The sequence below is a fragment of the Miniopterus natalensis genome, chromosome 15 (genome assembly GCF_054644295.1).
Source record: "Miniopterus natalensis isolate mMinNat1 chromosome 15, mMinNat1.hap1, whole genome shotgun sequence".
Classification (NCBI taxonomy): Eukaryota; Metazoa; Chordata; class Mammalia; order Chiroptera; family Miniopteridae; genus Miniopterus; species Miniopterus natalensis.
The window spans coordinates 31,732,762-31,760,446 of NC_142095.1; the positions used below are offsets into that span (position 1 = coordinate 31,732,762).

At 39.6% G+C, this 27,685-nt stretch overlaps 1 protein-coding gene across 1 annotated transcript in view; it reads right to left on the reverse strand.

The window, feature by feature from the left end:
* The window catches only part of ATG7 (autophagy related 7), a 217,036-nt gene that overhangs the window by 120,358 nt on the left and 68,993 nt on the right, over positions 1-27,685 (reverse strand). The window contains exons 16-17 of the mRNA XM_016209928.2: positions 23,665-23,740; positions 10,444-10,524 (exon numbers count right to left, since the gene is read on the reverse strand). Coding sequence (XP_016065414.1) covers positions 10,444-10,524; positions 23,665-23,740 — 157 coding nt within the window. The remainder of the gene's footprint in view (positions 1-10,443; positions 10,525-23,664; positions 23,741-27,685) is intronic.

The window sequence follows — 27,685 nt, forward strand, 5'->3', positions numbered from 1 at the left end:
TAATAACCTCTCAGATTAATATTTATTTGCTCAGCTCTTGAGGCCATGCCCTTTTAAAAGAATTACTCATCTTTTTTTGTTCCCCTCCCTTTTTGTCAACTTCTAAAAATGGAAAGAGTTTATGACTGTAAATTACAAGGTGAGTGCTTTTATGAAAGGAAATGGGAATGGCACCTGATCTCTGCTCGTACAAAGGAGCTATCAAAAAGATTTACACAGGGCCAGCTACATGACACTCAGCATAGACGCTCTCATTTAATCTTCATCGCCACTAAAATGGTATTTTAACTATTTTCCACCAGAGGAAACTGAATCTCAGAAAGTCTGAGATACTTGTCGCAGGTCCCACATTTGATAGATGGCATTCTCTCTAAAGCCAGTGCTCATTTCTATGGCGTGGGCCATATCCAAACGTCCTGTTCTCTCTCAGCCAGCTCTTAGTCGAAAAGCTCTGAGTTCCCTCGAACTGGTGCTCTCGCTTATTCAGACCCATAAGCTATTTAAAACTCTTGCAGCTCTTTTTTAAATTTTAAATTTTTTTCTTGCTAATTGCTCTTTCTCTTTATTCACAACACATAACCCCAAATTACTTTAGGCTATTTCCAAAAAATCAAACTCATCCTCAAAGCTCAATAATTCACCACGGCTAAGACTATTAAGAGGAAAATATTGAGAGATCTGAAGCAATTTCCCAAGAAGAACTTGTCAACTGTTTTGAGCTAGCACAGAACTGAAACACGCACAGTACCTCCCCCAGGGAACACTGTAAAAGGGCCCATTTCTTGGGACTTGCAGTCCCTGCGCAGGGAGTGTAATAGGGTGATGTAGGTCTCATTTTTCAGGTGTAAGTGCCTATTGGAATAATCTCAATAACAGGAAGCAGTGAGCGATTAGGCAAAGAACAGATGTGAAATAAAACTCTTACTCCTCCAGTACAGCCACGTGACGCAGTGTGTTTTGTTTTCTTACTTATGTACGTTATTCTACTAGTAAGTCATTGTGCACTCATTTATTTTTTAAAATCGCTTGCACTGTGATTGAAGACAAATCCGTCGCGTCAAATTGAACTAACAGAAGATCTGGATATGGGCACAGTAGCAATCTTATGGATGGCTTTTATTTTATTATTTCATTGTTGACACTATTACAGATGTCCCCCATATCCCCCCTTTGCCCCCCTCAACCCAGCCCCACTCCCCGCTCCCCTGGCCTTAACCACACTGTTGTCTGTCCATGGGCTATGCATATATGTTCTTTGGCTAATCTCTTCACCTTCTTTATCCAGTCTCCCTCGCCTCCCCCTGACATTTGCCAGTCTGTTCCATATATCCATGCCTCTGGTCCTGTTTTGTTCGTCAGTTTATTTTGAACATTAGAGTCCACATATTAGTGAGATCTTATGGATGGTGTTTAGTCAGGTTTTCTTTAAGAAAGAGCAATGCTGAGCTCATGTTCCACATTTGGGATATGTGAGAGGTATTAATGCAACAATTCATAATTGCTACTTGCCTCAACCCAAATTTTCTCTTCTGCTTTGACAACACAAAAATATACTTTCACACAGATTGTTAAGTTGGAGTTCTGATAAAGATCTTAAAAATATCTAAATACCCCAGTGAATCCAGAGTCAACTATAAAGCCACCAAAGCCCCTAGAACTATGATGATAGATAAGTTCTGACTACAGGTCTTGTGCCTATTCATCATACCCTTCAAAGTAGTCCTCGTGGGAGAATGGGCAGTTATCCCAAAGAAGCTGCCATTCCTCAAGACACCGCTGGATACACACTTTCATAATGTCAAGACAGTTCCTCACATTTGCAAAACTTGCTATGTCTGTTCTACGACTGTTTATATTTAGCACACTTGCAGCCATTTAAGGACCACAGAGGAGATATTTTCCAATTTTAGTCTGATGGCTATAAATTCAAGATGTTAAAAAACAAACATGTAGTCTTTTCTTCACATTAAGAAAAAAACTTGAACAAAACTTTTATGATGAAAGACTTATTTAAAACTAGGGAAGGTCAGACAGTCTAGAATTTATCACTATCAGAGCATAAAATGTTATATAAACAAGTTATAAGGACAATAACTTTAGGAATAGGATGTTCTCAAACAGTTCTTTCACATCTTCTCCGGCAAAAGAAGTTATAAGAACTTTTAGAATTACCTGGACAGGATACTGAAAGGCCCTATAGAAAAAATAACAGGGTGAGACACTTAAAAATCCTGCAGGAGAACAAGCAAAACCCTTCAAAGAACTCACTGCCAGAAAGTGTCCTTTCATAAAATGCTAAATCATTTCTGATGAATCCCAAAGGCTCCCTGTTTTAATATACTCTGGAAATGATCTTCCAACACAATAACAAATCATCGAAAGTATCAACTAAAGCAACTGAGATAGTAAAAGCTGGAAAGAAGCTCAGCTGAATAAATATTCAGAACACTGAAATGTAGCATTCAATAACAGCTACCATTTATGGCTTAATGACAAATCGTACCTCCATACTAGTAGGCAAAGGGTGCCTGCTACCGAGTCCTAGCTATCTCCCAGGCGCTGTGTCCCTGCAGGGCGCAGGCTATCTTCCTTTCCCCCTCCTGTTGTGCCATTCATTTATTTACCTACCAAATCACTCATTCATTTTTCTCACCATTCAAAACATATTTAATCAGTTCCTACCACTTGCTAGGAATTAGTTACATCTCCCAAGCTAGGAACTTTTCTTGAGTAAAGATGTTTAAATAATTTGATATGCTTGAATTGTATAATCATGCATATAACTTTATTATCTTGTCCAGAAGGACATCATCAAAAACTTCAGAGGTCGCCTTATTCTCCTTTGTATCATCCAAAAATATGTCATGAAATAGGAGCTCTAATGTTTGTTGAACTGGACTGCTATAACAATAGTCATTAAAATAAACTCTTATAAATATGTATTTGGGTGTTTAAAGCATTCATTTTAAATAGTCATATATATTGTATCCAACCCGTGTATGTATAAGCATGTACATTCATAAAAAGTTTCCCTATTGAAGCTGATGGCTCCCTTATTTCAAAAATCCAGCAGTTACTACCATATGCCTTCCTCCCTACTTTCCAAAGGTAGTAAGGGTGGAGGGAGAAGGGAAGAAGAGGAATGTACTATATAAATAAAAAGGAAAGAAGGTATATGAACGGATGATAGTTGGGGCTCTGTGCCCATCAGGAGTCAAATCAATGTACTACTTGAGGAGGAAGAATTAACTCTTAGAACTCTGAGCAACTCTGAGCAAAGTCAGTCTCTTTCCCTGCCCCCCAGTGGGATGTAGTTGGGCCTACAAAAATGAAAGATGAGTCCCCCAAGAGAGCAGGCAACATTCCAAAGACATACTGTGGAGAGCTTGACAATGGTACTGAAGAAAAATGCATAGAGCAAGAATGTTCCACTAGAATCCACAGGCATGTTTCAGGGACTTCATGCAGCCACTGAAATTGTCTGCAAAACTGTTTGGCTTTGCATATTTCAGGGGAGCAGGGTCTACTGCTTTCATCAGACTAAACAAGGTCCATGACTCAAAAAATTTAAGAGCCACTATGTCAATAGATGGGCTTGGGGGGAAAGCTAAAAGTGAATGAGATTAATTCCAAACTAAAAGGAACCCATATTTTCAATAACCTGAAGAATATGCTGGGGCCAGGCAGCCAGTAGAACCATGGAAGGATGACACAGTCCTAACCTTTCTGGTCTGGATGGTAAAAAAAGATTCTGTAAGAAAAAAATGTGTTTAGGCAAGCTGGTGTGTCTGTGACCACAGGTGACAGTGAAAGGAGTAAGCTGCACAAGCTCTAACTACTGATTAGGTGGTCTCAGAAGAGCACAGGTCAGAAGTAACAAGCAAGGCTGAGTTCTCTGGAATCACGGAAAAGGTTTTCGTGATTGTCATGAGCTGCGATGGAAGGTTTCTGCAGCCTCACAAACCCAGGGAAGCCTTGACCTTCCATCAGGACTCTCACTGTACCTGTTTGTGAACAAACAGTGAGCCCAGAAAGGGTTTCAGAGACCCCAGGAGACAAAATGCAATCACAGGGGTCTTTGTTTTCTTCTCCTTCTGATGTCAACATCAGTCCCCAGAGTGGGCAAAGGCCTTGGTACTTGGTCACAGGGAACTGGAGACACGTCAGCCATTGCAATTTCCCTGGGAAACAGAAAATATTTTCCCCACTCTATGGATGAGGAAATTGAAGCAAAGGGAGAAATGTCCAAGGTTTTTCAAGGAGGTGAAGAGCCAAGAGCTCTGAGGCTAGAGCTTGTAACTAAATACTCCATGCTGGCTCTGGCTGGATATTCCATCTCCTTTTGGGAACCAAGCAGTTCTGGAGATTGGAGAAACACTAGTTGCTAAGGACAAGATGTGGGATACAGTTTACACCACACAACCATACATATGGAATCCATCACGCACTAAAACAGAAGATCCGAGGTCTCGCTGGGTAAATGAGATAGAAAAAGGGAACCTGGGGGTTACTCATCATTTTCCAAATCAGAAATTTATGTCCCTTTTGGAAAGGAGAAGGAAAACCTGTCTGCAGTCCAGTTTTGAGTAATATTTGCCACTGAGAAGCTGTATGCAAAAATTCCTGGCACAAGCTTTAGAGAGCTCTTCCGATTGGGGTCTGTCCAGTCCTTGTAAATGACTGAGATTTAAAACCCTATCATATCAGAGGAGCAGGGAGTATCCTTGATGAAGCATCATAAAGCCCTCTCTTTAAAGCTCATTTTAAACTTATAATAGGAATGTTCAGAGAGAAAAATTATCTACATGTACCTCTATATAGATTTTTTCCTAAGTCAAGAAAGGGTAGAGATCAATAGCTAACAGTGATCAGATTGGTTGGAATATGGTTATCTTTTTTTTAATCCTTAAATATATTTTCTGATTTAAAAAAATAATTAAAATGGATTGTTGTGGAATAAAGAATAAAATAAAATAGAGTAAATATTAAAGCTAGTAACTTTAAGTGTCAATAGAGAGCCAGAGCTTATCTCATCCAACTGACTCATTTAACAAAAGAAGAAATGGAGGCGGAAAGAGGGGGGAGCACCTTGCTCGTGGTCACTCAGCCGGCCAGCAAGGGAGGAGAGCCAGGACCCTGGAAATCCCCTGACCGACTTCCTGGCCTCCACATCACCCTGCTGCAGCTGCCGGATTCCTTAGGCTAGGAAACCCCCTAAGGTGAGAAGGAGTTTTATATGGAATTATAAAATTCAAAACAGCAGCCTAACTCAAGAATTCCAACTCAAGAATAGCTGAAACTGAAATGGAATTCACAAAGACCGGAGGACAATTTGCAGGGAATTAGGGTGTCTCAGGTTCTGTCACACTGCTGTGCTGAACAACTTCATAAACGTGCCGTGTTTTCTTGCCTCTGGCTACTACACATGCAATCCCCCTCTGCCAGAATGCCTTCCTCTTGTCCTGTGTGGTTCCAGAAATTCCTACTCATCAACTCAGAAGTCACTCTCTGCAAGGCTGTCCTAGGTCTTTCCCGTTTATAAAATTGGTACTAGGATACCATAACAAGAGGACGTTCCTTGACTGCAGAGGATATCACAATATAAGAGAAATCATCACTGGTTTATATGTCTGTCTCACCCTCTAGACAGCATTCCTTAAGGGCAGTGGCTATTTTAATCATCTTTGTATCTTTGGCAACCAACAGGCACTCAAACATCAGTTGAATAAATGAATGTCTGCTAACAGACATACAGTAAGACTTTAACCTTTCCTTGTAAATCTATGATTTGCTTTTCTATCCTCTAAATGGTACATTGGTAGAACTTTCAGGCAATAGGTTGCTTTGGGACAGAGATTTTTCCTTAAAGTTTCAATAGCCGAGTTTAGTGTACTTCATGCTTTTTAATTTATGAAGAAATATGACAGAAGAAACGTAGGATTGTATAATATCAAAAGATAAATGGGTAGGCTGGCTATGACAAAGGCAAAAAGAAAGTATAATTTACCAAAAAATGACACCAGCTAACATATATAATTCCTACACCACCCTCTCCCTACCAGTCCTCAAGACACACAAACACAGATGTACACAAAAAGTTAATAAGTCACTTTGGGAAGTTTAATCATAATCCATCAACAGAAGAGCCCATTGCACAGTAAACACCAGAATGAGTATATTATTAGGGTTGCTAATAAAAATCTCAAGATCAGGTTTCTGGGCTCATCTTGCTACATCTGTGCAGCAGACAGGTCCCAGATGGTATGAAAACCAAGTTTGGGGTCTGCTTCTTCATAAAAGGCTGTTCCTGCAATATCACAAAAGTTGTGTGTGACAGACTGTGCAACAAAAGCAAGAATACTCTGCATACAGTCTCTTCATGCACAGCCCTGCTCCTGACTGCAGAGCTGAGAGAAGTTTCTAGACCACTTTCGGGTTCCAGAAACAAGGTTATTGTTGCATAAAACACCAGAAGGTGCCTGGCTTTCTCCTTATAGGGAAAGAGAATAGTCACAATATTCAACATACTGCCCCTCTCCACCAAGATTGACTGGGAAGGGGTACAAGGGGGGAACTTTCTGGTATAATGGAAATGTTCTGTATTGATTGAAATGTGTTGATACATTTGTCAAAACTTACAGAATTCTCTTAAGATTCATATTTCACTGTGTATAAATTTTACTTAGAAAAAAAAGAACCATGCACAATTAACCTCTAGTTAGTAGGTTTACTTTCTGCAGTAGTATGGGATAGCAATTTTGAAACTACTTTTTATGTAATCTAGACTTGAGCAAGTGAGTAAATATAGGGTGTCCCCCCAAATGTATACACACACTTTGAATAATTATAAAGGCAGTGTTTATTAAAATACATTTCATTTTCAAATTTGAGCTATCAGCTGTTATAGCTTTTTGGGGCGGGGAGACACCCTGTATATCCAGGGTTATGGGAGCCAGGTTTCTCACGGTTGGGGAAGTTAGTTACAAATATAAAAAGGGGGAAATTAACATCACCAAAGGGGTTAAAATACATCATGTGCCTCCTGACACAAGGATGCATCATCACTTCTCTGGAATCCCTGCCAAAAATTCAAAACCTGAATCTAATCATAAGGAAACATTAGGCAAATCCAAATCCAAGAAAATTCTACAAAATAACTGGCAAAATTTCAGAATGTTGACGTTACAAAGACAAAGAAAGGAACTTTTCCAGACTGAGGGAAGCCAAAGAGACATGACAATTAAATACAATTGTTTGATGCTGAATTGGATCCTGGTCTGGGAGGAAAAAACCTATAGAGGACACTACTGGTACAAATAATAACATTTGAAATATAGACTGTGGATTAGATAACAGTATTGTATAAACATTAAATTGCCTGAATTTGATGAGTATTCTATTTAGGTAAGAGAATATCCTTCCTTTTGTTCTTAGGAAATACACTGAAGTATTTAGCTATAAATGTCCATAATGTCTCCAACTTACTCCCAAAGTTTTATGAGAAAGGGGAGTGGAGGAAGGAAAGGGAGACCATAGGTACAAACGGGGCAAAATGTAAACAACTGGTGAATCGGAGTAAAAGTTATACAGGAATTCCTTATACTATTCTTGCAACTTAAAATTACATCAAAATAGAATATTACAAAAAAACAAAAATAAAAACATAAAAAACACACACCTAACTTTCCCCCAAAATATTTAGGTGAGAGGCTAATAACAAGCTAACTTAATGTATTATGAGAAATTCAAGAATACATGTATTTGTTTCTTGGCTCTAAATTCCTTTTTAGAACCAAAAAACAACTCATGTACCTTCCAATAAGGTTTTTTGAAATCCCAGTGGTAGATACTGTCATTTTAGAAAGTCTTGCAAGGTAAACAACAGAAATTGGAATGAAAGTAACTCCTCACCATTCCCCTCCCTCCAGATTCTTCAATAGCTTTTCTGTAAATGGTACAATTCACCTGGCTATATGCCAAGCTAAAATCAAACAGGGTAAGAATGATTTACGTGTAGATGATTCCGCTTTCCTGCCATGGAAGCAAAGAACTGTATTCTTCCAGACCTCAGGCCTTATTAAAGGTCTATATATTATATATATGTGAACAAGAACATTATTACTTAGCTGAGCTTATTCTACGCCCCCAATCTTTCTGTCTGTATTTGTGGTTAAATCAAGACAAGTATGGCTTCGGTTCCAGGGGGAAAAAATACTGAAAACTACCAAAGGAAAAAATTACTTCATAGATGTGAAAGGAGAATTTTTCAAAAGTCATTTTTAGCCCCAAAGAATCTTTTTGAAATAATAACAACTATGATATGAGTCAGTATAAAAAATATTATGCTAAGTATGCATTAAGAAAAATTCACATGCACAGAGATGAAAATGTAATTGGATTTGTCATTTCAAAGTATTAATGTTGGGTTTGCAGATAATAGAGAATGACGTTCTCCTAAGCGAATAAAGAAGTTAGCCAAGTAAGTAAATGCTGTGTTTCTACTGTAAGGAAATACGTGTACCAATGAAGCAACCTTTCCAGCACAAAAGAAATTTAATACCTTGACCACATGAAAAGTGATCACTATGGGAATAGCACAGCTGTTAAAATCCAAGTCAGTTTGTATTAAATCATCCAGCATGCTTATGTAAAGCAGGACTCTCAGAATGACCACCAAGAGGAAATAATTTTGCTAACAAAAAAGTGATACATATATTTAACGTAATGCTTACAATAAGTGTGAAAACAAAATGCAAAGCTATTCTCTCTCAAAAAATATAAGGGGCTAACTTAATTAGAACTAGAACAAGAAAGAATGAGTGTTTGCATTTCACTTAGAGAGCCCAATTATCTTTATTTCATTAACTAGCCAGATATACATAAAGCCACAGAAAAACTGGCACCTGTGCCAAATGATTTCAATATAAAAATTAATACTATTGCCAAGTTATTTTGAGACCAATTAGCTCAGCCATTCAAAGAAAAAAAAATGTGCTCCACTGAAAAGCATATAATCCCAAAACTTGCATTTCTGAAGACAGAAGTGCACATAGACATTCCTGAGTCCTTGACTTGGGCAGATATGACACCTTAAAGAAACTACAGAATGTGCTCATGACCAACTACTGTCAAATGATATACTTTAAATCTCAGCTAGACACTTGATAAAGCAGGAGCTTAGTTTACTTTTGAAGAAAAAAAATCACTCAAAAATTTTGAGCACCCCAAATTAACCAACTTCACCAACATTGTTGCCACATCTGAGTTAACATTTTAGAGAAACTGCTCAGGATTGTGCTTCTATGCCCCAAGTGAAGTTTTCAAAGTAAGCTTGTCAACTCAGAATCGAGAGAATTTCCCCAGAATTTAATTCCTTCCATACTGCCAGGTGTAGGCTACACAGCAAAGAAGTCCCAAATTATAACCAAGAGGCCAGAGTTTGGGATTAAGGACCCCAACGCTATTTTGCATAATACCTAAACAAGAAAGTTTTATCAAAAATCATGAGTTTTAAAAGTTCAGGTTAAATCACTGGGTGTTAGAGGCTTAAAGAAACATCCAAAAGGAAATTAGCTATAACACGAAGCATAAATGTAAAAATAACTCAGACTATCTCAAAGTCTATTAAAAAATGAGATGCCATCACTGTAGTTTTTATATATATCAGCCGTTTCCCATTATAATGGAGGACATACCGGCTCTATTTTTAGAGCCTCTGGAAAGATCAAAGCTGAACTTTTATTGGCTCCCCCTCCAGGCCTCTAATCTCCATTTACTTTTCTTTGTCATTATATAGCTCTCCAAAAGATACACCATCAGGTCTGCCTGGTATCCCCCATCGTCTGAATAACACTTAAAAGTTGCTCTATGATGTAACACACAGGCACAGACGACAGTGTGGTGACAGCCAGAGGGAAAGTGGGGTGGGAGCTAGGTGGAGGTGGGTAAAGAGGGGGGATGGGGACCGAAAAAGACTTTGCTTGGGGAGATGGGTGCATGATGCAGTGCGCAGATAGTTTTATTGAGTTGTACACTTGACAACTGTATGGTTTTGTGAACCAATGTCACCCCAATAAATTCAATTTTTAAAAAAAGCAGAGACGAAAAAAAGAAGGTGCTCTATGATGGTCCATGGGAGGGAAGAACCCTATGGGGAAGAACAAAGACCAGTAGAGTTCAAGTTCAAGACAAAATTACCAGATGCAACTGCGGATATAAAACTAAAATAGCTAATTCAGTCTCTCTCTGTATACTATAAATCCAGCTGTCTCAGACTGGTTACTCTGTAAGAATGAACACAGGTTAATGAAAACAAAGTCCTTTCTGGTTTTTTAGACCCCACCTTTCCCCCCAAAAAGCCCTCAGTTGATTTTAATGCCTCTGTCCAGTAAGGCTGATGGGCTTATTTTAAAAGACAAACCCCTTAAATGCAGAACGACTTACTTTGGAAGAACAAGCTGTACATTTGTCAAATGCCAGGCTCACAGGAAGGACATTATCAAACCGTGACAGAAATCCCCGGATCTAAAAACAAACAAAACAAAATCATTCACATCAAGCTCAGAATGATCACACCTGTAAAATACATGTGTAGTTTCAGACAAGCTGGAAACAATTCATATGATGGTCTTGACACAGATTACCAGCAAAAATGAAGTTTGGCATAAATATCTTCCCTTGTACTATAATCAGTGTGAAGAAGAACAGAACTATATTAGTTCCTTTATCCCATTAGGAACCAGGGTCTATAGGCTTTTCACATATTTGAGATCTAAAAACATAACTGACTACAAAATAAAAAAGCTGTAAAATCTGAAGTTCCATTTTAACAAATGTCTTCAAAAATATAACAGGTCAACTAGTTCATTATGACAACTTTCATATATAAGTTATAGTAAATATGAGATAAGTGTGTATTTCTAGGATGTGGTATTGGGTGGGTTCTTACAAGGTAAGAAGGCCTGGGGAATACAGAAGGCAGACAGTCCTAAATATATATCCAGTTATTTGCTTGACTTAGAACACTTAGGGATAAAATTAAAACATCACCAAATTTATGGGGAAACAGCGCCACCTTGAGCATAAATTTCTGGACTACAACTAACTTCCATTTACTGAGTATTAGCTACAACCAGGTTTCACAAACCAAGGTTTAAGTAATTCAGAACATTATACCTCTAGAACTATATTTACACAAAAGGAGAGTTTTAAACTGTTGTATATATCATTAAAATATTATTACTAAAATATGAATGGCAAACTCTCTAAAGTCTCCACAGGACTCAACATTTATGTCAGGCAACACATCTTCTCATGAGTTAATTTATTTGATCTTCCCAACTACCTCATCTTATGTTGATAAAACTTAAGCTCAGAAAGGTGAAGCAACTTAGGTCAGGCAAACAAAGTCATGGAGCTAAGCTTCAGAGGTAGCCCTCCTGGAAAGGGAGGTAGAGGGTAGGCAGAGGTAACCAAAGGGGGGATGGGGACAGAAAGAGACTTTGCTTGGGGCGATTGGCACACAATGCAGTATGCAGATAATGTTTTGAGTTGTACACTTGAAGCTTGTATGATTTTGTGAATCACTGTCATGCAATAAATTCAATTTAAAAAAAAAGTCAGCGTCCCTGACTCCAAACCTGGTGAGGCCCTGGCCTGGGCCCCTTCCCTCTTTGTTTCTATCCCTCCCCGCCTCCTTCCCTTCCCCTCAGGATATCATATCACAGCATTAGTCTTCAATATTAGGTCTCAATACAAATTTAACTGTCTCGCTTGAAAAACCAACCCACACACCAGTGCTGTCTTTAGCCACCCTACCAGCACTCCCCGCTACAAAAAAACAAATAAAGCCTGACAAACTCTTTAAAGAAACAGGCTTCCTTTTGAGTTTGGATAACTCCATCTGCATACCTGCACTACAGCTAAGTCTAACTGCATATGCATACCGGAAAATCTAACCTTAACGAAAATGCCTGTAGCCATCTTTTAAATGTCCTTATCAAGGTAATCCAAGATCAAAAGTGTTTGGTAGAAATTATAAATTTTATCATTTATTTGGGATAATTTAGGACAATGTAGGTAACCTCATCCTGAACCTCTGAAATGTGACAATCTTTTAGTTCCCTGTGTCTCAGGAATGTGGTGGCCACTTTGTAATGTAGTACCTGAGGCACAATCAGGGTCTTAAGTTTGCTATTCAGGACATCAAAACAGGGGACATCAAACTGACAGAGACTTTAATGGCAAGACATAAATGGGAATGTTGAGATCCTCATGAGATCTATAAGTTATAGGCTTGGACGAATTTTCATTTAATATAAAATTTACCTAGAAAAAAATTTATCATTAGTAGCATACTTTCCACTAAAATGTTCATTGACACCACCTATATATGTTAATGGCTCCATATATGCTTCATGAAAAGATTTTTTTCATTCTCTTTTCTTTATATAGCCAATATCAAGTTTTCTTTATGTTGTACAAAAAAATACTGGTAATTTTCTCTGCTAAACCGTCTCATGATTGGAGGTGAGGAGGGAAAGCTGAAGGAAAAGGAGACAGAAGACCCAGTTAGGAACAAAAGGAAGAGAGAAAAGGGAGAGGAAGGAAGGAAAGGGGGAAAATAAAAACAAAACACAGGTGGTGAGCAATAGAAGAAAAAGAAGCTGAACTGAATGGGTTGGCCAAGCAAGGGCCCACACACTATTGTTTAGTAACCCAGACAGCTCTTTACTAGGAAACTGATTCATTTTCCCAGGAAATGAAGTAGAATAACATGTGTGTGTGAGGCTTTTCAAATTCACCAAGTTGCTATCAGAAGGCCCAGAACTTAATCAAAGTAATTCCAGATTTAGGTAATTTAAGAGGAAAGCCTTCTCAAACCAATGGCAACAGACTCCTAACTGGTATCTTCACAGGTGAGCTCTCTATCTTCCATTTAACGCAACACTCTGCTGTTGATTAATTTTTCCAATATACAGCTCTGAGGTCTGTCATTTTTAATCAACTTCCTGGAGCTGACCAAATATAGCAGAGAATTCCTTACGTTGGCATTTAAGGTTCCCCCTAATCTGGGCCCAACCTGCCCTTCGATTATGTCTTGGATTAAATCTTTTCACAGGCCCTGCACAAATGATAAACCGAACAACACCTTCCCTTCTAAAGACATCCCCATGTTTTGCATCTTGTCTCATGCTGAATGCTGGAACTCAGAATTCTTCCTTTTGGAAATAGCTACATATTCAAATTTTCATTTTCCTTAAAAGCTACTCAACTCAAACACACTTCTTTCACAAACCTTCAATCTACCTACCACCCAGCTTAGAAATAATATCTCCATCATCTGAAATTCTTCTTTGGGGCATTTATCATCAAAATACCTTGTGTAACAGTTCTTTTGTTAAAAAAACGACAGGTTTATTGAAATATAATTCCTGTAACATAAAATTCATCTTTTTAAAGCATACAGTTCAGTGGCTGTTAGTATATTCATGGAGTTGTGTAACCATCACACCAATTTCAGAACATTTTCATCACCCCAAAAAGAAGCCTAGAGCTCCCAAGCAATTAGTCATCATTTTCCACTTTCTCCAGACCTTGCAAACCACTGATCTATTTTCTATGTCTATTGACTCGCCTATTTTATTTCCCACAAATGAAATCATACAAGACTGTCTTCTTTCACTCAGCATGATGTTTTTACCCATACTGTATCATGTATCTGTACTTCATTCCTTTTAATCACCAAATGATATTCCATTGTATAAATATACCACATTTTGCTTATCCATCTATCAGTTGATGGACATTTCTTTGCACAGAGTGGAATTAATGAGTCCGATACTAACTATATGCTTCATATATCTAGTAACTGCTATACCACATTCCTGTCAGCAAGGTGTGAGGTTTCCAATTTCTCCACCTTTTTGTCCATACTTACAGCCTTTTAAAAAAAATTATTATAGGCATTCCAGTGAGTGTGACGTGGTATCTCACTGTGGGTTTGATTTTCATTTCCCTAATAATTAATAATTTTGAGGATTTCCCCATGTGCTTCTTGACCATTTGTATATCTTCTTTGGAGAAATGTCTATTCAAATTCTTTGCCAAATTTTAAACTGGATTTTCTTTTTAGTGTTAAATTGAAGAGTTCTTTATATATTTTAGATACAAGTTTCTTATCAGATAAATGATTTGCAAATATTTTCTCCCATTCTGTAGGTTATCTTTTCACTTTCTTGATGGTGTTCTTTGAAGCACAAAACTACTTTATTTTCATGAAGTCTTATTTTCTCTGGTTACTTGGTCTTTTGGTGTCCTATATAAGAACCCATTGTCTAACCCAAGGTCATGAAGATTTATTGTGCTTTCTCCAGGTGTTATAGTTTTAGCTCTTACATTTAGGTCTGTCTTCCATTTTGAGTTCGATTACGTATGTGGTGCAGGATAAAGGCCCAGACTCATTATTTTGCAGGGGGGATCCAGCTGTCCCAACCCTTTATTGGAAAGACGACTCTTCTCCCACTTGAACCATCATCAAATGAGCATAAACGTAAGGGTTCGTTTCTGGACTCTCAATTCTGTTCTGTTGATCTATCTGTCTGTCCGATGACAGCACAACACTGTCTTTATTACTGTAGCTTTACAGTAAGTTTTGAACCTGGGAAGTGTGAGCCTACCAGCTTTGTTTTTTTCAAGGTTATTTTGGCTATTCTGGGTCCTCTGCCTTTCCATATGAATTTTAGGATCAACCTGTGTGCTTTAGTTATTTTTAAAAAATTATTTATCTCTCTTGCTTTTAGAGGGCAAGACATACAGGTTGAACTATTTGCACTTGCCCATGGTACAGTGATTTGCTCATAAAGGATAGTCAGCGTTATTCATTATGAAATGAATGAATGTTAAAACACCAACATCTCAAAGCCTACCAAATTATTCATATCTAAACTATACAGAGAAAATGTGTCCCAAATAAACCACAAGAAAAATTCCAACTTAACCACCATTCAGGCAATTTGAAGCCCTTCCCCAACAACAATGCTTTAAATCCCCAGTATTACCAACACACTGAGCTTCCACAACATGATGTACATTCCCTCACTCTTACAAGAAATACATAAAAGTTAAAGGGCAGAGGTTACTCCTTAAAATTTTAGCTCCTTCCTTAGACATCCAAAGACATCTCCAGAGAAATCTAAAATCCAGGTTCCATAGGCAAAATCTTAATAAATATATTCACACCAATTTAGAGAGGCCAGGCCCCAATTCATAATCATCAAAATTATAAGGACTTGTCCTTTGCTTAGGTAGAGAAAACTTTACTGTCACCTCCCTACTTAGAATAGTGTGCAAGGTGTGTAAAACAATATGCTCACTCAGTATTTTTCTAAACTTGCCTGGTAAGAATCGCCTGGGACTTGATTCAAAAGGTCTAGGGTAAGGCCTGAGAATCTGTATGTTTAACAGGAGCCCCAGGTGATTCTTATCAGCAAGTGTGTGAAACAAGATGCTTTGTTACCAACCTTATTTACACCTTCCTGTGCTTTCCTCTGTACCAACTTAACATCACCTGGTAGATGTCAGGAAACAGATGGAAGCAGTTAGCAAGCCTCTCATTCTTTCCACGTTTTGTAAGAATAGCACCACCACACCCACCTAATTTAGCCCACATCTAAACTAACGTTTAATGAAAAGGCTTTACAAAATATCTGGGTTATTTCTCCATTCACATAGGCCTCTTGACACTGCTCAAGGTAAATTCTCTAACCTGGGATTGCACACAGTTTACTCTAAACTCCTAGCCTATTACTAATATTTGCTGCCAAGCTTTCCTTTAAGGACAGGAAAGTAGGCATTAAACAGCTATTTTAAAAACGTAATTCTACCTATAATAAAAACAATAAACACATGACAGAAAACAAAAGAGCAAACAAAAAAACGTACTCCCATAGCATAGTCACTCCCATTTTTCTTTTCTTTTTAAAAAATAAAATATTTAACTTCTTTAAAACGGCCTCTTCTGAATACTGGATTCTCAACCTCCCCACTCCAGAGTGGGGAAAAAAAGCTGCCAATTTCACAAACACGCTGCCTCTCTACCTAGCTTTGTGGAGAGTAAGAGGGATTCCTTAGAAAGGTCAGACCTTGCCTGCCTAACAGCACATTTTATTCATTTTAAAAACTTAGATTAAGTTTTTCTCTCTTAATACAGAAAATAAAGAAAACATTAAAATGGCCCTTATGAAAATCTAATCAGTGGTTGCCTGGGGCTGAGAGTGGGGATATTACCTGGAAAGACACAAAGGAAATTTTGGGGGTGATTAGGAATGTTCTAGGTCTTCTTTGTGGTGGTGGTGATTATATACAAGTGTAGACACTTGTCAAAACTCATCAAAATTCACAGTTAAAATGGGTGCATTTTATTGTATATAAATTATACTTTAAAAAAGGTGATGTAAAAAAACAACATAATCTTGATTGATTAACACTTTCAAAACCATGCAGAAAGGTACAAAATGGAAGCATAAGTCCCAACTGTCCCCAATCCCTCTTCCTCAAAATAATCAGCAACATCAGTTTCCTGTGTAGCCTTCTAGGAAAAAAAATATTTTGTGTCTAAACCAGCTCTACAATATGTGAATCTTTGCTAACACCTGAATATTTAAAAACCCACCTGGGAATGACAGAACTTAGAATACAATTAGTTATGGTTTCTTGGCCCCTGACCTCTCATCACCTCCAGGTCCCACAAAGGACAAAAGCAACTTGAGTTGAAATCCCCCGTTGTCAGGCACCCATGAGGAACTTGGTGATATCTGCACTTGGCTAACTGTGCCTTATAAGACAGGACATGCCCTTCTCACCAGGAGGAGTGAAAACACAGCAGAGAAGAGAAAGCACCAGAGCAGGGCCTTTAAACGCTGGCTTGGCTTCACTCCTGGGCTGTTCCCAGCAGGATGGGGGTGGACCGGCCTTAATTCAACACAGGCACCTGTGTGTGTCTAATTAGTATCCAAAAGCTCGAAGGCAGGAACACCTGCTTGGGATGGGGGGTTGGTGTGCTAGTGTTGCTGGGAGCACACAACTCAAAGGCATGTTCGAAGAGCAGGATTTGGTCTGTTACCTTGATGAGTTACGTACTTTGTCCCACCAAGAAGCCAATTTTATAGACCGAAGCTGTGTTTCTCAAATGCCTAGCGTCACCTCTTGGATCTGGGGTGGGAAATGTGCATTCTGAAATGGCTCCTGAGGTGATTCTGATACACAGCCAGATGTGGGAGCCCCTGGATCAGGATGTCTGCGACTTAGTGCCTGAAGACTTTAAATTAATTCTATACCCAGATCCATTCATGTCGTTTCCAGTCTATTCTCCATGCAGCACCCAAACCTTATCATGACTTAGCTTATGATTGCTCAGTGGCTTTCTGTTGCCCCTGGGTTGAAGGTCCAAACCTTTAAAATGGCCTATAAGATCCTGCCTGCCTTTTCTCTTCCTCCACTGTGCTCCCCCAACTGTCTCTCTTTTATAGATACACTGGCCACCCTCTGGCACTTCCAACTCACTGAGCCCCCTTCTCACCCATCTTCTCCGCCACTCCTGTGCCTTCCGGAAAGTGCTTATTCCTCTCCCTTTTCCCTTCCACATAAACAACTGCTCCCTCCTAACCTTGGCCAGAAGGCATGCCCTGGAATAATGTGGAAAATGATGGTCTGGGGGAGGGAGGAGAGCACTGACATTTATTAAGTGCCATCCCTGTGTCTACTGCTCTTGAGTGTTTTCCTACACTCATCTCATTTTGGCCTCACTACCATCCTGTGACCTTCTCCCACATTCCAGATAAAGAAATCAAGGCTCAGGGAGGTGGCACAGCTTGCCCAAAGTTCTACAACTATCAAGTAGCAAAGCCAGGAAACTCAATTCTGTTCTTTCTGGCTCCAAAGTCTGGGAAAAGAAAGCAAGGAGGGGTTAAAAAGAAAGGAGAAAAGAAAGAGAAGGCCAGAGGAATTAGAAAAAACCCCATCCCACCCCAACCAAAAACTCAGCATCTAGATGGCTGCTATCAGGGGCTGGGTGGATTAAATTATCTTTAATCAATTATGCCCAGCTGGCTACAAAATAAACAGATGAGGAATAGAAGGATCCCTTCCATTCTGGTGTTTATACCTCAGCTGAGTAAAATCAACTTGAGCTCCAAGCCCGCCTCGCCTAGATGGGAAGTGAAGATCCAATGCCCAGAAACAGCCATTCTGAAAAGGTACAGTTGCAACCACAATTGGGACGTACTGCTTTAATTCACACCAGTTTCTAGCAGGCCTGGCAATATTTCTAGGGTTTGGAGTTTGCATAAATAAAAACTGACTCCAAACTCCAGATCGCTCTTGGATGTTGGAAAGATTCTTAATCAAATTCAATGCCAAAATGGAGAGTTTAGCAATTGCAAAACCCCACGCACACCACCGTGGTCTTTGTTTCAGACAACAGCTTCAGCTACCACTACTGACCCATCTCATTATCTAACTAGAGCCACCATGGGGCAGAAGAAGTAAGCTGGAAATGAGCCAGTGTCATCATTAGAAAAATTCTGGAGAATGGAGTTAACCATTCCAACCCTTCCCTACTCACTCACCACTTCCAGAGTTTTATGAGATTCTCTGTAACTTAATTTTTTAGGAGATTAGATAAGTTCCCACTTTACCATTTTAATTAAACGTGAAAGATAGAACCAGCATCCACAAGTATCTCTTATGTGCTCAGAACTGTGCTAGTGCTTAGTAAATGTCATATAATTTATTCTGTACATGAATTCCAGGAGTTTATTATATTATTACCCCCATTTTACTGACATGAAATACGAAGTTCAGAGAGGACACACAGAGATAGGTGGCAAGAACTGCTACAAATCCTTTTGTAAAATGAGCTAATGAATGAATGGATGAAAATAAGAGGCAAAGCTGGGATCCTCATCAGACCTGCATGGCCACACACGCAGCCTTCAGGCTGCCTCCCACAAGGGACCTCCCAAACTGGACAGCCTCCTCAGGGAGCAGAACTCCTGGGCACAAGTAACTTCCTTCAACTGATAAAAGTCATACCCAAGTCCTCTGGGGACAAGAGATGCCAGCTGGGATGTTTCTGAACTCCGATTGTCTGTATTTAACCCTCTCCTGTGTGCCAAGGGAGGGACCCCCATCCTCTTCTAGGGCCGCACACAGGAGGCCCCGACACTGTCAGGCCTTGTACCCAGGGCCGCCTCTTATTCAGGCGCCACTCCATGGGAGCAGATTCTACCACATCCACACGGGTGCATCTAACACCTCAGATGACTCCAGAAGTAAATGGAACTAAACACTGGGTGATCTTGTGCAATTGCCTAACTCCTCTGAACCAAACGGTGCTTGGCACAGAGTCAGTGTTTGGGAACCATTTGTAGATGGGATGACGGAAGGGAACGAGAGAGAGAGGCAGGGGGGATGAACAGGTTACACACCACAACAGCTGACAAGGTGAGACAGGCTGGATTTGGACTGCCCGTTTTTCTTGCCATTTCCAGTCATCAATCTAAGGGGTATAGACCCAGAGGAGGAAGGAGATTCCTTTTCCTGGGCTATATCTCAGGAAATATGCTCTTATTTCTTATCTTCTCAACCTCCTTTCTCAGCAGTCAATGTGTCTATATCCTTTGACACACACTGAGATATAAGCATTTCTGAGCACAGTAAAGAGAGTCAAGGACAATGGGGTGGGGAGGGACTGGCGGGGAGGAATGGGTCAATGGGGAGAAAAAGAGACATCTGTAATATTTTGAACAATTAAAAAAAATTTAAATATAAAGGCCTGAGGATTTGTGGTGCACAGTCTGTACAGAGGCCAAATAAATAGCAGTCCAAGGCCTGACTGGAGAGAGCCAGCTCTATCTCAGCATTTGCCTTTTTAGAGATTTCCCAGACCAGGTCCCTCCCAGGGTCCTGTCCTAGTTTGGGCTTTGTTCTACTTTTCTGAAAGTAACTAAAAAGCAAGAATTCAAGAGCCTGAGAGAACCATGGGCTTGGCAAGTCCAAACCCCAAGTAAGAGCATACACATTCAGGGTCTTTATTCATCAGTACTTGAGAACCAAGAGTATATTCACCCAAAGACAAAAGCCTCGAACTGCCTGGTCCACAAATGGGATAAAATCAGGACTGCTTATATTGATGACCGTGGTGTTTGAATGACTGTTATACTGGCAGCTTGTTTTTTATTCTTTAATGGATGTCCAGCCAAATGATCAGCAGCTTCATAGGCAGCCAGTTTCTGTCACATTCAGAATCTCTTACCAACCTACAGAATCACTTTCTGGATATCAGGAGTGGCTTATATATTTTATAACTCCTGAACTGCACCTCCCACCAAAGAACCAGGGAAAAGGGTCTGGCCTTCACAGTACTCAGCCACCACCCCAGGAGCCAGGAAAAGACAAACTTTTTTTTTTTTTAATAAAATATCCTACTTGATGGGAAATAGAGGGAATGATACTATGCTACAATCTACAATGAAAAAGTTCTCTCTACAAAAGAATTCAGACTCCAAAGAGTATATACTATATGATTTCATTTATAGAAAGTCCAAAGTTAGACAAAAATCTCCCATGGTGTTCTGAGTCAAGAGATGCTTCCCTCTGTGCAGGAAGGAGATAAGGATAATTAGACGAAGCACAGAGGAACTTTGGGGATGCCCGATAACATTTTATTTTGATCTGTGTGCTGGGTGCATGAGTGTGTTCATTTTGTGATAATTAAAGTTGTATACTTAAGGACTTGTGTGACTCTCTACAGGTCTTTTATACATCAATAAAACGATTAAAAAATCACTCTCTTTGTAGACAGAAAGTGGCTTATACTTGCTGTGGCCTACTTACAGAACCCCATTCATGTATTCTGTGCCAGAGACGTTAAAAAAGAACAAACCCATAAGCCTATTTTCTCACCTTCAAGTGGTTTTTTCATGGTTTTCAAATTGAGTAAGAGGGTTTTTTTGTCCCTCCCCCTCCCCCCCAGCCTGAATATTGCTGAATTTCAGGGCCTAATCAAGCCTTTTTCTGCACTTTGCCAATCTCTGGATGGGCCAAATGCTGGCTGTGGTCCCACAGAGAGATCAACAAAGTAATCCTTAAGCCTCCCAGGTCTGAGGCGGAGGATAGCAGAGGCACAGGGAGCGCAGGCTACTTAGGCAGCTTTCCCCAGATTACACAATGAGTTGCTGGTGGGGGGCCCTGTGATTCTCTATCCAAGGGCTATCACTTTCCTACTACAGCTCGTTCCACAAGGGCCAATTAATAAACACTCTCCTTTGGGGAACTGAGGAAAATGAGCCCAGGGAATGTCACTGGTCATTCTTGGTATACAAAGCACACAAAGGGGCTGACCGAATTCCTCTCCAACAGGAAACCATTAGTCTCGGAAAGCCAGGAAGAGGAGGAGGGAAGTGCTGAGTCTGCAACAGGGCATTGCAACACAGTCCAGTGTTTTTGTGGAAAGGATATTCTACTAATCAAAACACAGTTGCATAAATGGACTAACTCTACTTAAAAAAAAAAGAAATTTAAAGCCTATAAATAGGGGCCACACAACCCTGATTAATAATTTTAAAGCTCTTTCTCCACTCTCTTTTTTAGAAAGTAGCTAAAAATAAAGGCTTGAAACTTGAAATAATGTAAGCAAGTAATCACACACACACACTGGGCTTTCCCCATATATGGGTGCCTTATTCTTCAGACTTTGAAAAGGCCAAATGAAGAGATGGCCAACAACCAAAGTAATCCTGCAGACATCTGAAAAGCAGGAGAAAGAACTAGAAGAGCTGATGAATGACTAACAATTGCAAGGCTCAATGGGGGTAAATAACACTGAGAGGGGTTAGTTGCCATAGTACTTTAAAAACATGGGCACATGCATGTTGACACTGGACCCCTTCTAAAAGAGACTGTTTTGCCCTCTGGCCTCAGCACTGAGAAAACTACAACTGCCGTAATGTAACATAAAGGACTTAAAGAAGGAAACCAGTGCAGGGGCATGACTGAAAATTTAATTAAGGCCCTTCTCAGTACGAAATCTGTAATGGAGATGAGGGCACATCTCAAGGTCAGAAGAAAGGGAAGGAGACATGAAAAAGAGAAGAGGGTGGGGATTCGAATGAGATAAGATAGTGTGAATAGCAGAGGTCGGCTTTGGAAGACCACTTTCTTATGACCAAGGGTTATTACAGTATCTGTTGGGCCTTACTGGAAATGTTTCTGTAGAAAAGATGAACACATTCATATAAAAAAAAATGCCACCTTTGTGAGGCAGGCTGGAAAGGTCGCATTGAACAGTATCTTACGGTTTACAAAGCCTCGTTACAGACTTAATCCTGGACACAAGGTAAAGCACCTGCTTTTACTGATATGGAAACTGAGGCTTGGGGATGGTAAGGGACCTAACACAGGTCTGTGGAGGGTGACTTAGTGTAAGAGGGCTGCAGTAATAATTCAAAGCTAACTCTTCCAATGTGCAGGCCAGGGCTCTTTCCACTCACAAAATCTAAGAGTGAGCTCTGGTCAGAGTGCCAAATTTAGGTCTGGATTGCAGTCTGTCCACTATCTCGCTCTATGACCATGGACAAGGAATTTCCCTTCTTCAACTGGAAAATGATAGGGCTGTCCTACATGACAGGAAGCAGATGGAGGGGAGGCAGAGAGAGAAGGACATGAATGAATGAGTCACCCTATTCCCTGCACTCATCTGTGAGTCTGTTCTCAAAAATTCCCAGACAGGACTCTCAGGCACTATCAATGCTTCATGCATGAAGACAGCCTGCCTGTTATAGACTGACTTGCATGCATGAAACCTAGAGAAATGATTTCCAAAATATAAGACTAGAAAACCTCTTCATTCCTCCAAACCGAATAAGAGAATTACTGAAGAGGTGAGATGAATTCCACTCTAAATTCTCATTCCACTACTTTTTGTCTTTTTCGCTCTCAATGGAATAGATCTTCCTTAGGATGCTTCAGATTCTTTCCCTGAAAGTAAACCCCACTTTTTGGTGATGCTGCACACTTCTAATGGTTTTCCTAGACATGCCTATAAAGGCTTTGTATTTGGCTAGAGAGTCAATAATAACAAACAACAGCAAGAAACATACTAGGCATATTTATTGAGGGGCTGTGACAGGCACTCGCTGTTGCTGGGCCCTTTCTACATATCATCCATTATCTTTGCAATGAGGTCAGTACTATTGTCTCCACTTTATAGATAAGAAAACTAAGGCTCGCAGAAGTTTAGGGACTTGACCAAGGGAGGCCATCTTAATAACCGTAGGGTTATGATTTAAACCTTGCCTGGCTGATTCCAAAGCCCCATTCTTGTTTTTTTTCTTTAATTATGAGACCTCTAGTCAATATTCTAAATGTATCAAAGACTCTGGGTAATGCTGCTTGTTCACGACTTCTTCTCATCACCATCTGCAGAATGGAATACTTTCCTCGTGGTCATAAATCTCTCCCACTGACATTCCAGGGAAGCTGGAGGGTAAATAGGGTAGAGGAGAGGTGGGCTGGGTTGATGGCATGTAAAGTGGCCCCAAATGCTTTCCCCCTGCATCACTGGGATCAGGTCCAGAACTGTGATTTCATTTCCAAATCACTAACCTGGTGAGGCACAAGCCCGAGAGAGGTTGGAGGCTCATTCATGCGGTCGTCACTGCTGCTGGCAATGGCGTAGCCCCTGAGAAAAGGAAATGATTAGAGCAGCTCATTTAATAAAAGTTTATGTTTAACATATGTGAGGGTGACCTGGAGGCAGTCCATGCAAGACTTATAAGGATAACCAAAATGCCCCTTGCTAGGCAGCATATAACTGATTTTCCTTGCAGGGAAGGCAGAAGAGTACAAAAAATGCTTGAGTTTTGGAATTGAAAAGACCAGAGCTTGTCACCTTCTCTGTGTTTCAGGTCCATCATCTATAAAATAGTAATAATATGGTTGTGAGAAATATTAGATAAATTGCCACGCACAACGTTTGGTACGATAACTTGTTTATTCTGAGACAGTCTTGTAATACGCCACAGCACATTTTCGTATTGGAATTTGAAATGGAAAACTTTTCAACCATAACTTCTTGAGGTGATGTAAATGCTACTAAAGTGGAGGAAGGAAAAAGAAGAGCGAGGAACTAACTGGGCAGGAGAATGAGTACATTCCTCCTGGAATAAGGGTGTGTTTGCTTACGGCACAGGAGACATGAGACACAGGACCTGGTTTCAGCCTACAGTTAGTGAGAACACGGCAGACAGAGGGCCAAAGTCAGGAAATCACAGAATCAGCTCTCCAAGACTTTCTCCCAGATACTTCCTGTCAGGAGGCCACACTAAGCTTAGATGGCATGGAGAGCTAAGGAAAACGACAGAGATGAGTGGACGACAAAAAAAGCTGCTTATTTTCATTTAATTATGGAGTATTTTTGCTAGTTACATGATACCAATGATGTACAAAGGCCATCTTTTCAACTGTGTAAAAAACTTAGTCACACAATAAATAGGATATTCATGTTAATTTCTGAGAATTGGAAAATAAATCTTTCAAAAATACAATTCTCTCTGCCTGTATTACAAACAGCATGGCAGAGTGATTAAAGCAAAGTCTGGAGCCAAACTGGCTGAGCTAAGGCCCAGTTTTACCACTTATCAGGTTATATAAATTTCAGCAACTTATCCTGTCTATGCCTCAATTTCCCCATCAAAAATGGGATTAATAATAGTTCTTTCTTAGTAGGTTTGTTTTGAGGGCTAAATGAGTTAATATTTGTAAAGTGCTTAGAACAGTGCCTAGCACAAAGTAAGCACTATCTGTTTGAAAAATAAATTACAGTGTTTTTATCATATACTTAGTTGTAAATATTTGCTTGATGTCAGTCTGTCTTCACCATCTGACATTTGAAAGCATAGTCTCAGGCAGATATTGAGAGAATCTTACTATTTTAAAAATTAATTTAATTTTTGTCTCACTTCCATTTATTAAAAGATGAATTAATTATATTGTAAATCATAAAGTAAGATCTTCTCCTTGCTTGGACAAGGCAGAAGTGCAGATCACAAATGTGCTAATTTTTTTATCTTTAATATAAATTATATACAGTGTTAAACATATAGACTAAAAGGTCCAAGGTCAAGTTGAAACAAAGAATATCAACCCACTCATTTCTTTCCTCTCATATGCAAGCCTAGTACACTGTAAGTGCTCAATACATTAAAAGAGGTTTTTCAAAAGTGGTATTTGTGGGCCCTGGCCTGTGCACTGAAGGGCTGGGGGTTTGGTTCCTGGTCAGGGGGCACATACCTGTGTTGCAGGTTCGATCCTCCACCCCAGTCAGGACATGTGCGGGAGGCAACCAATCAATGTGTCTCTCTCACACTGATTTTTCTTTCTTTCTCTCCCTCTCTCTCTCTCTTCCCACTCCCCCCCACCCTTCCACTCTCTCTAAAAATTAATGGAAAAAATATCCTTGGGTGAGGATTAACTGGAAAAAAAAGTGGTATTGGTGGACTAGGTGGTCAGAACCAACCCTCCCACTGAGAACAAACAGAAAAGATAGACAAGCCCGGCTGGTGTGGCTCAGTGGACTGAGCGTGGTCCCATGCACCATGAAAGAGGTCGCTGATTCGATTCCTGGTCAGGGCACATGGCTGGACTGCAGCTCGATCCCTGGTGGGGGGCCTGCAGGAGGCAGCTGATCAATGTTTCTCTCCCATTGATGTTTCTATCTCAATTTCTCTCTCCCCTCCTCTCCCTAAAATCAATTTAACAACAACAACAAAAAGAAAATGCTCTTTAAAAAAAAGATAAGACAAGACAGATAAAGTATAAACATCTTTGTTTGAAAGCATCACAGAGCTACCAAGGTAGGGAAGAATTGCAGAGCCAAGATCTGTGAGGAGAAGCCCATAGAGGTATTTGCAAGAGAAGCTTTCTTCCATAAAGTGACTGCCAACCTCCAAAAGCAGTAGGCATAGGATCAGAAGCTGAACAGTGATACTGACAGACTCATGGGGCTGAAAGAAAAAGCTATACTTTGAGGTCTGCCAAGAAGGAGAAACCATAGAAAATATCTCAAGCTTTGAGCTGGGGCTACATCGGCAGAACAAAGGTGAACCAGAAACAGACAAATCGTAATTGTATTTAGGTATTCTAGGACTGATAGTCCACTTGGCCTAGCAGTTTGCCAGAAGGAAATGTAAATCACATAATCTCTAATTTTTCATATATAATGTCCAGTACTCAATCAAATAAATCAAAAAGATTCAAGGAATTAGAGATATTTAATACAAATTGGACATGTAATGATACTAAGAAGTTGCCTTTAAACTTTTTATATGTAAAAATAGTAGACATACATACTGAAAAGATACATTTTTTCTGAATGAAATGCTATGTCTTGGATTTGATTTAAAATAAGCCGGAGGGAGGAGGAAACAACGTGGATAGCAGTATAGGTAAATAATGACTGGCCATGTGCTGGTAATTATTGAAAGCTGGGTGGTGTACACAGGGAGTTTATTATTTTATGTATATATCTTCTTTCATACGTTTGAATTTTCCATAATAAAAAGGTTTTGTTTTAAAAAAACTAAAACGTCAGGTTTATGAGGAGACAATGCATAAACAAAAGCCAAGAAAAACAACAGACAATAGGAAAAGACCAATAGGAGATCCAGATAAGAAAGACATTTGATAAGAACTTAAAAGAAAAACATGGTTAAATATTATCAAGGAATGAAAAAGACCAAAATCATAATTTTAGCAGAGAACAGGAAACATGTAAAATAAGATAAAATGGAAATTCTGGAACTAAAACATTTAATAATGAAATTAAAAACCCAGTGGATGGTTTTAACACATATTAAAAACAGAAAAAGAGTGAGTTAGTAAATTGGAAGATAAGCCAGTCCAGAGCAATCAAAGACGAGGTGACGGAAACTACAGAAAAGAACGCAGGTTGACTCTAACTGACATGCAATTGGAGACTCAACAGGAAAGAAGCACGAGAAAAGGGGCAGAAGGATATTTTAACAGATAATGGCTGAGAATTTTCCACAACAGATGAAAATAATCAAGACATGGATTTAAGAAGCAATAGAAAACACAATCAGAATAAATACACTCCGTACATCATAGTCCAACTTCTGAAATCTAATAACAATGAGAAAATCTTACAAACAACTGGGGGGAGGAGAAGAGGAAGAAAAATAAATTGTATCAAAGGAGCAGCAGTGGGATAAACACCTAATTCCACAAGGAGAAAGGAGGGACAACAGGACTATACTTTCCACAAGTTGAAAGAGAATCACCTCCAATCTGCAATTCTTTACATAGCAAAAATATATTTCAAACTTGAAGGTAAAACAGATATTTTCAGACAAATAAAAACAGATATCTTTGTCATTAGCATTTGCAAAGTATAATAGAAGGTATTCTTCAGACAGAAGACAAATACCCTTGGCCAGAAGCTTGAAGTTCGAGAAAGAAATGAAAAGTAACAAAAAGGAGCCTAGCTGGCGTGGCTCAGTGGTTGAGCATCAACCTAGGATCCAGGAGATTGTGGTTCAATTCCAGGTCAAGGCACATGCCCAGGTTGTGGGCTCGATCCCCAGTAGGAGGCGTGCAGGAGGCAGCC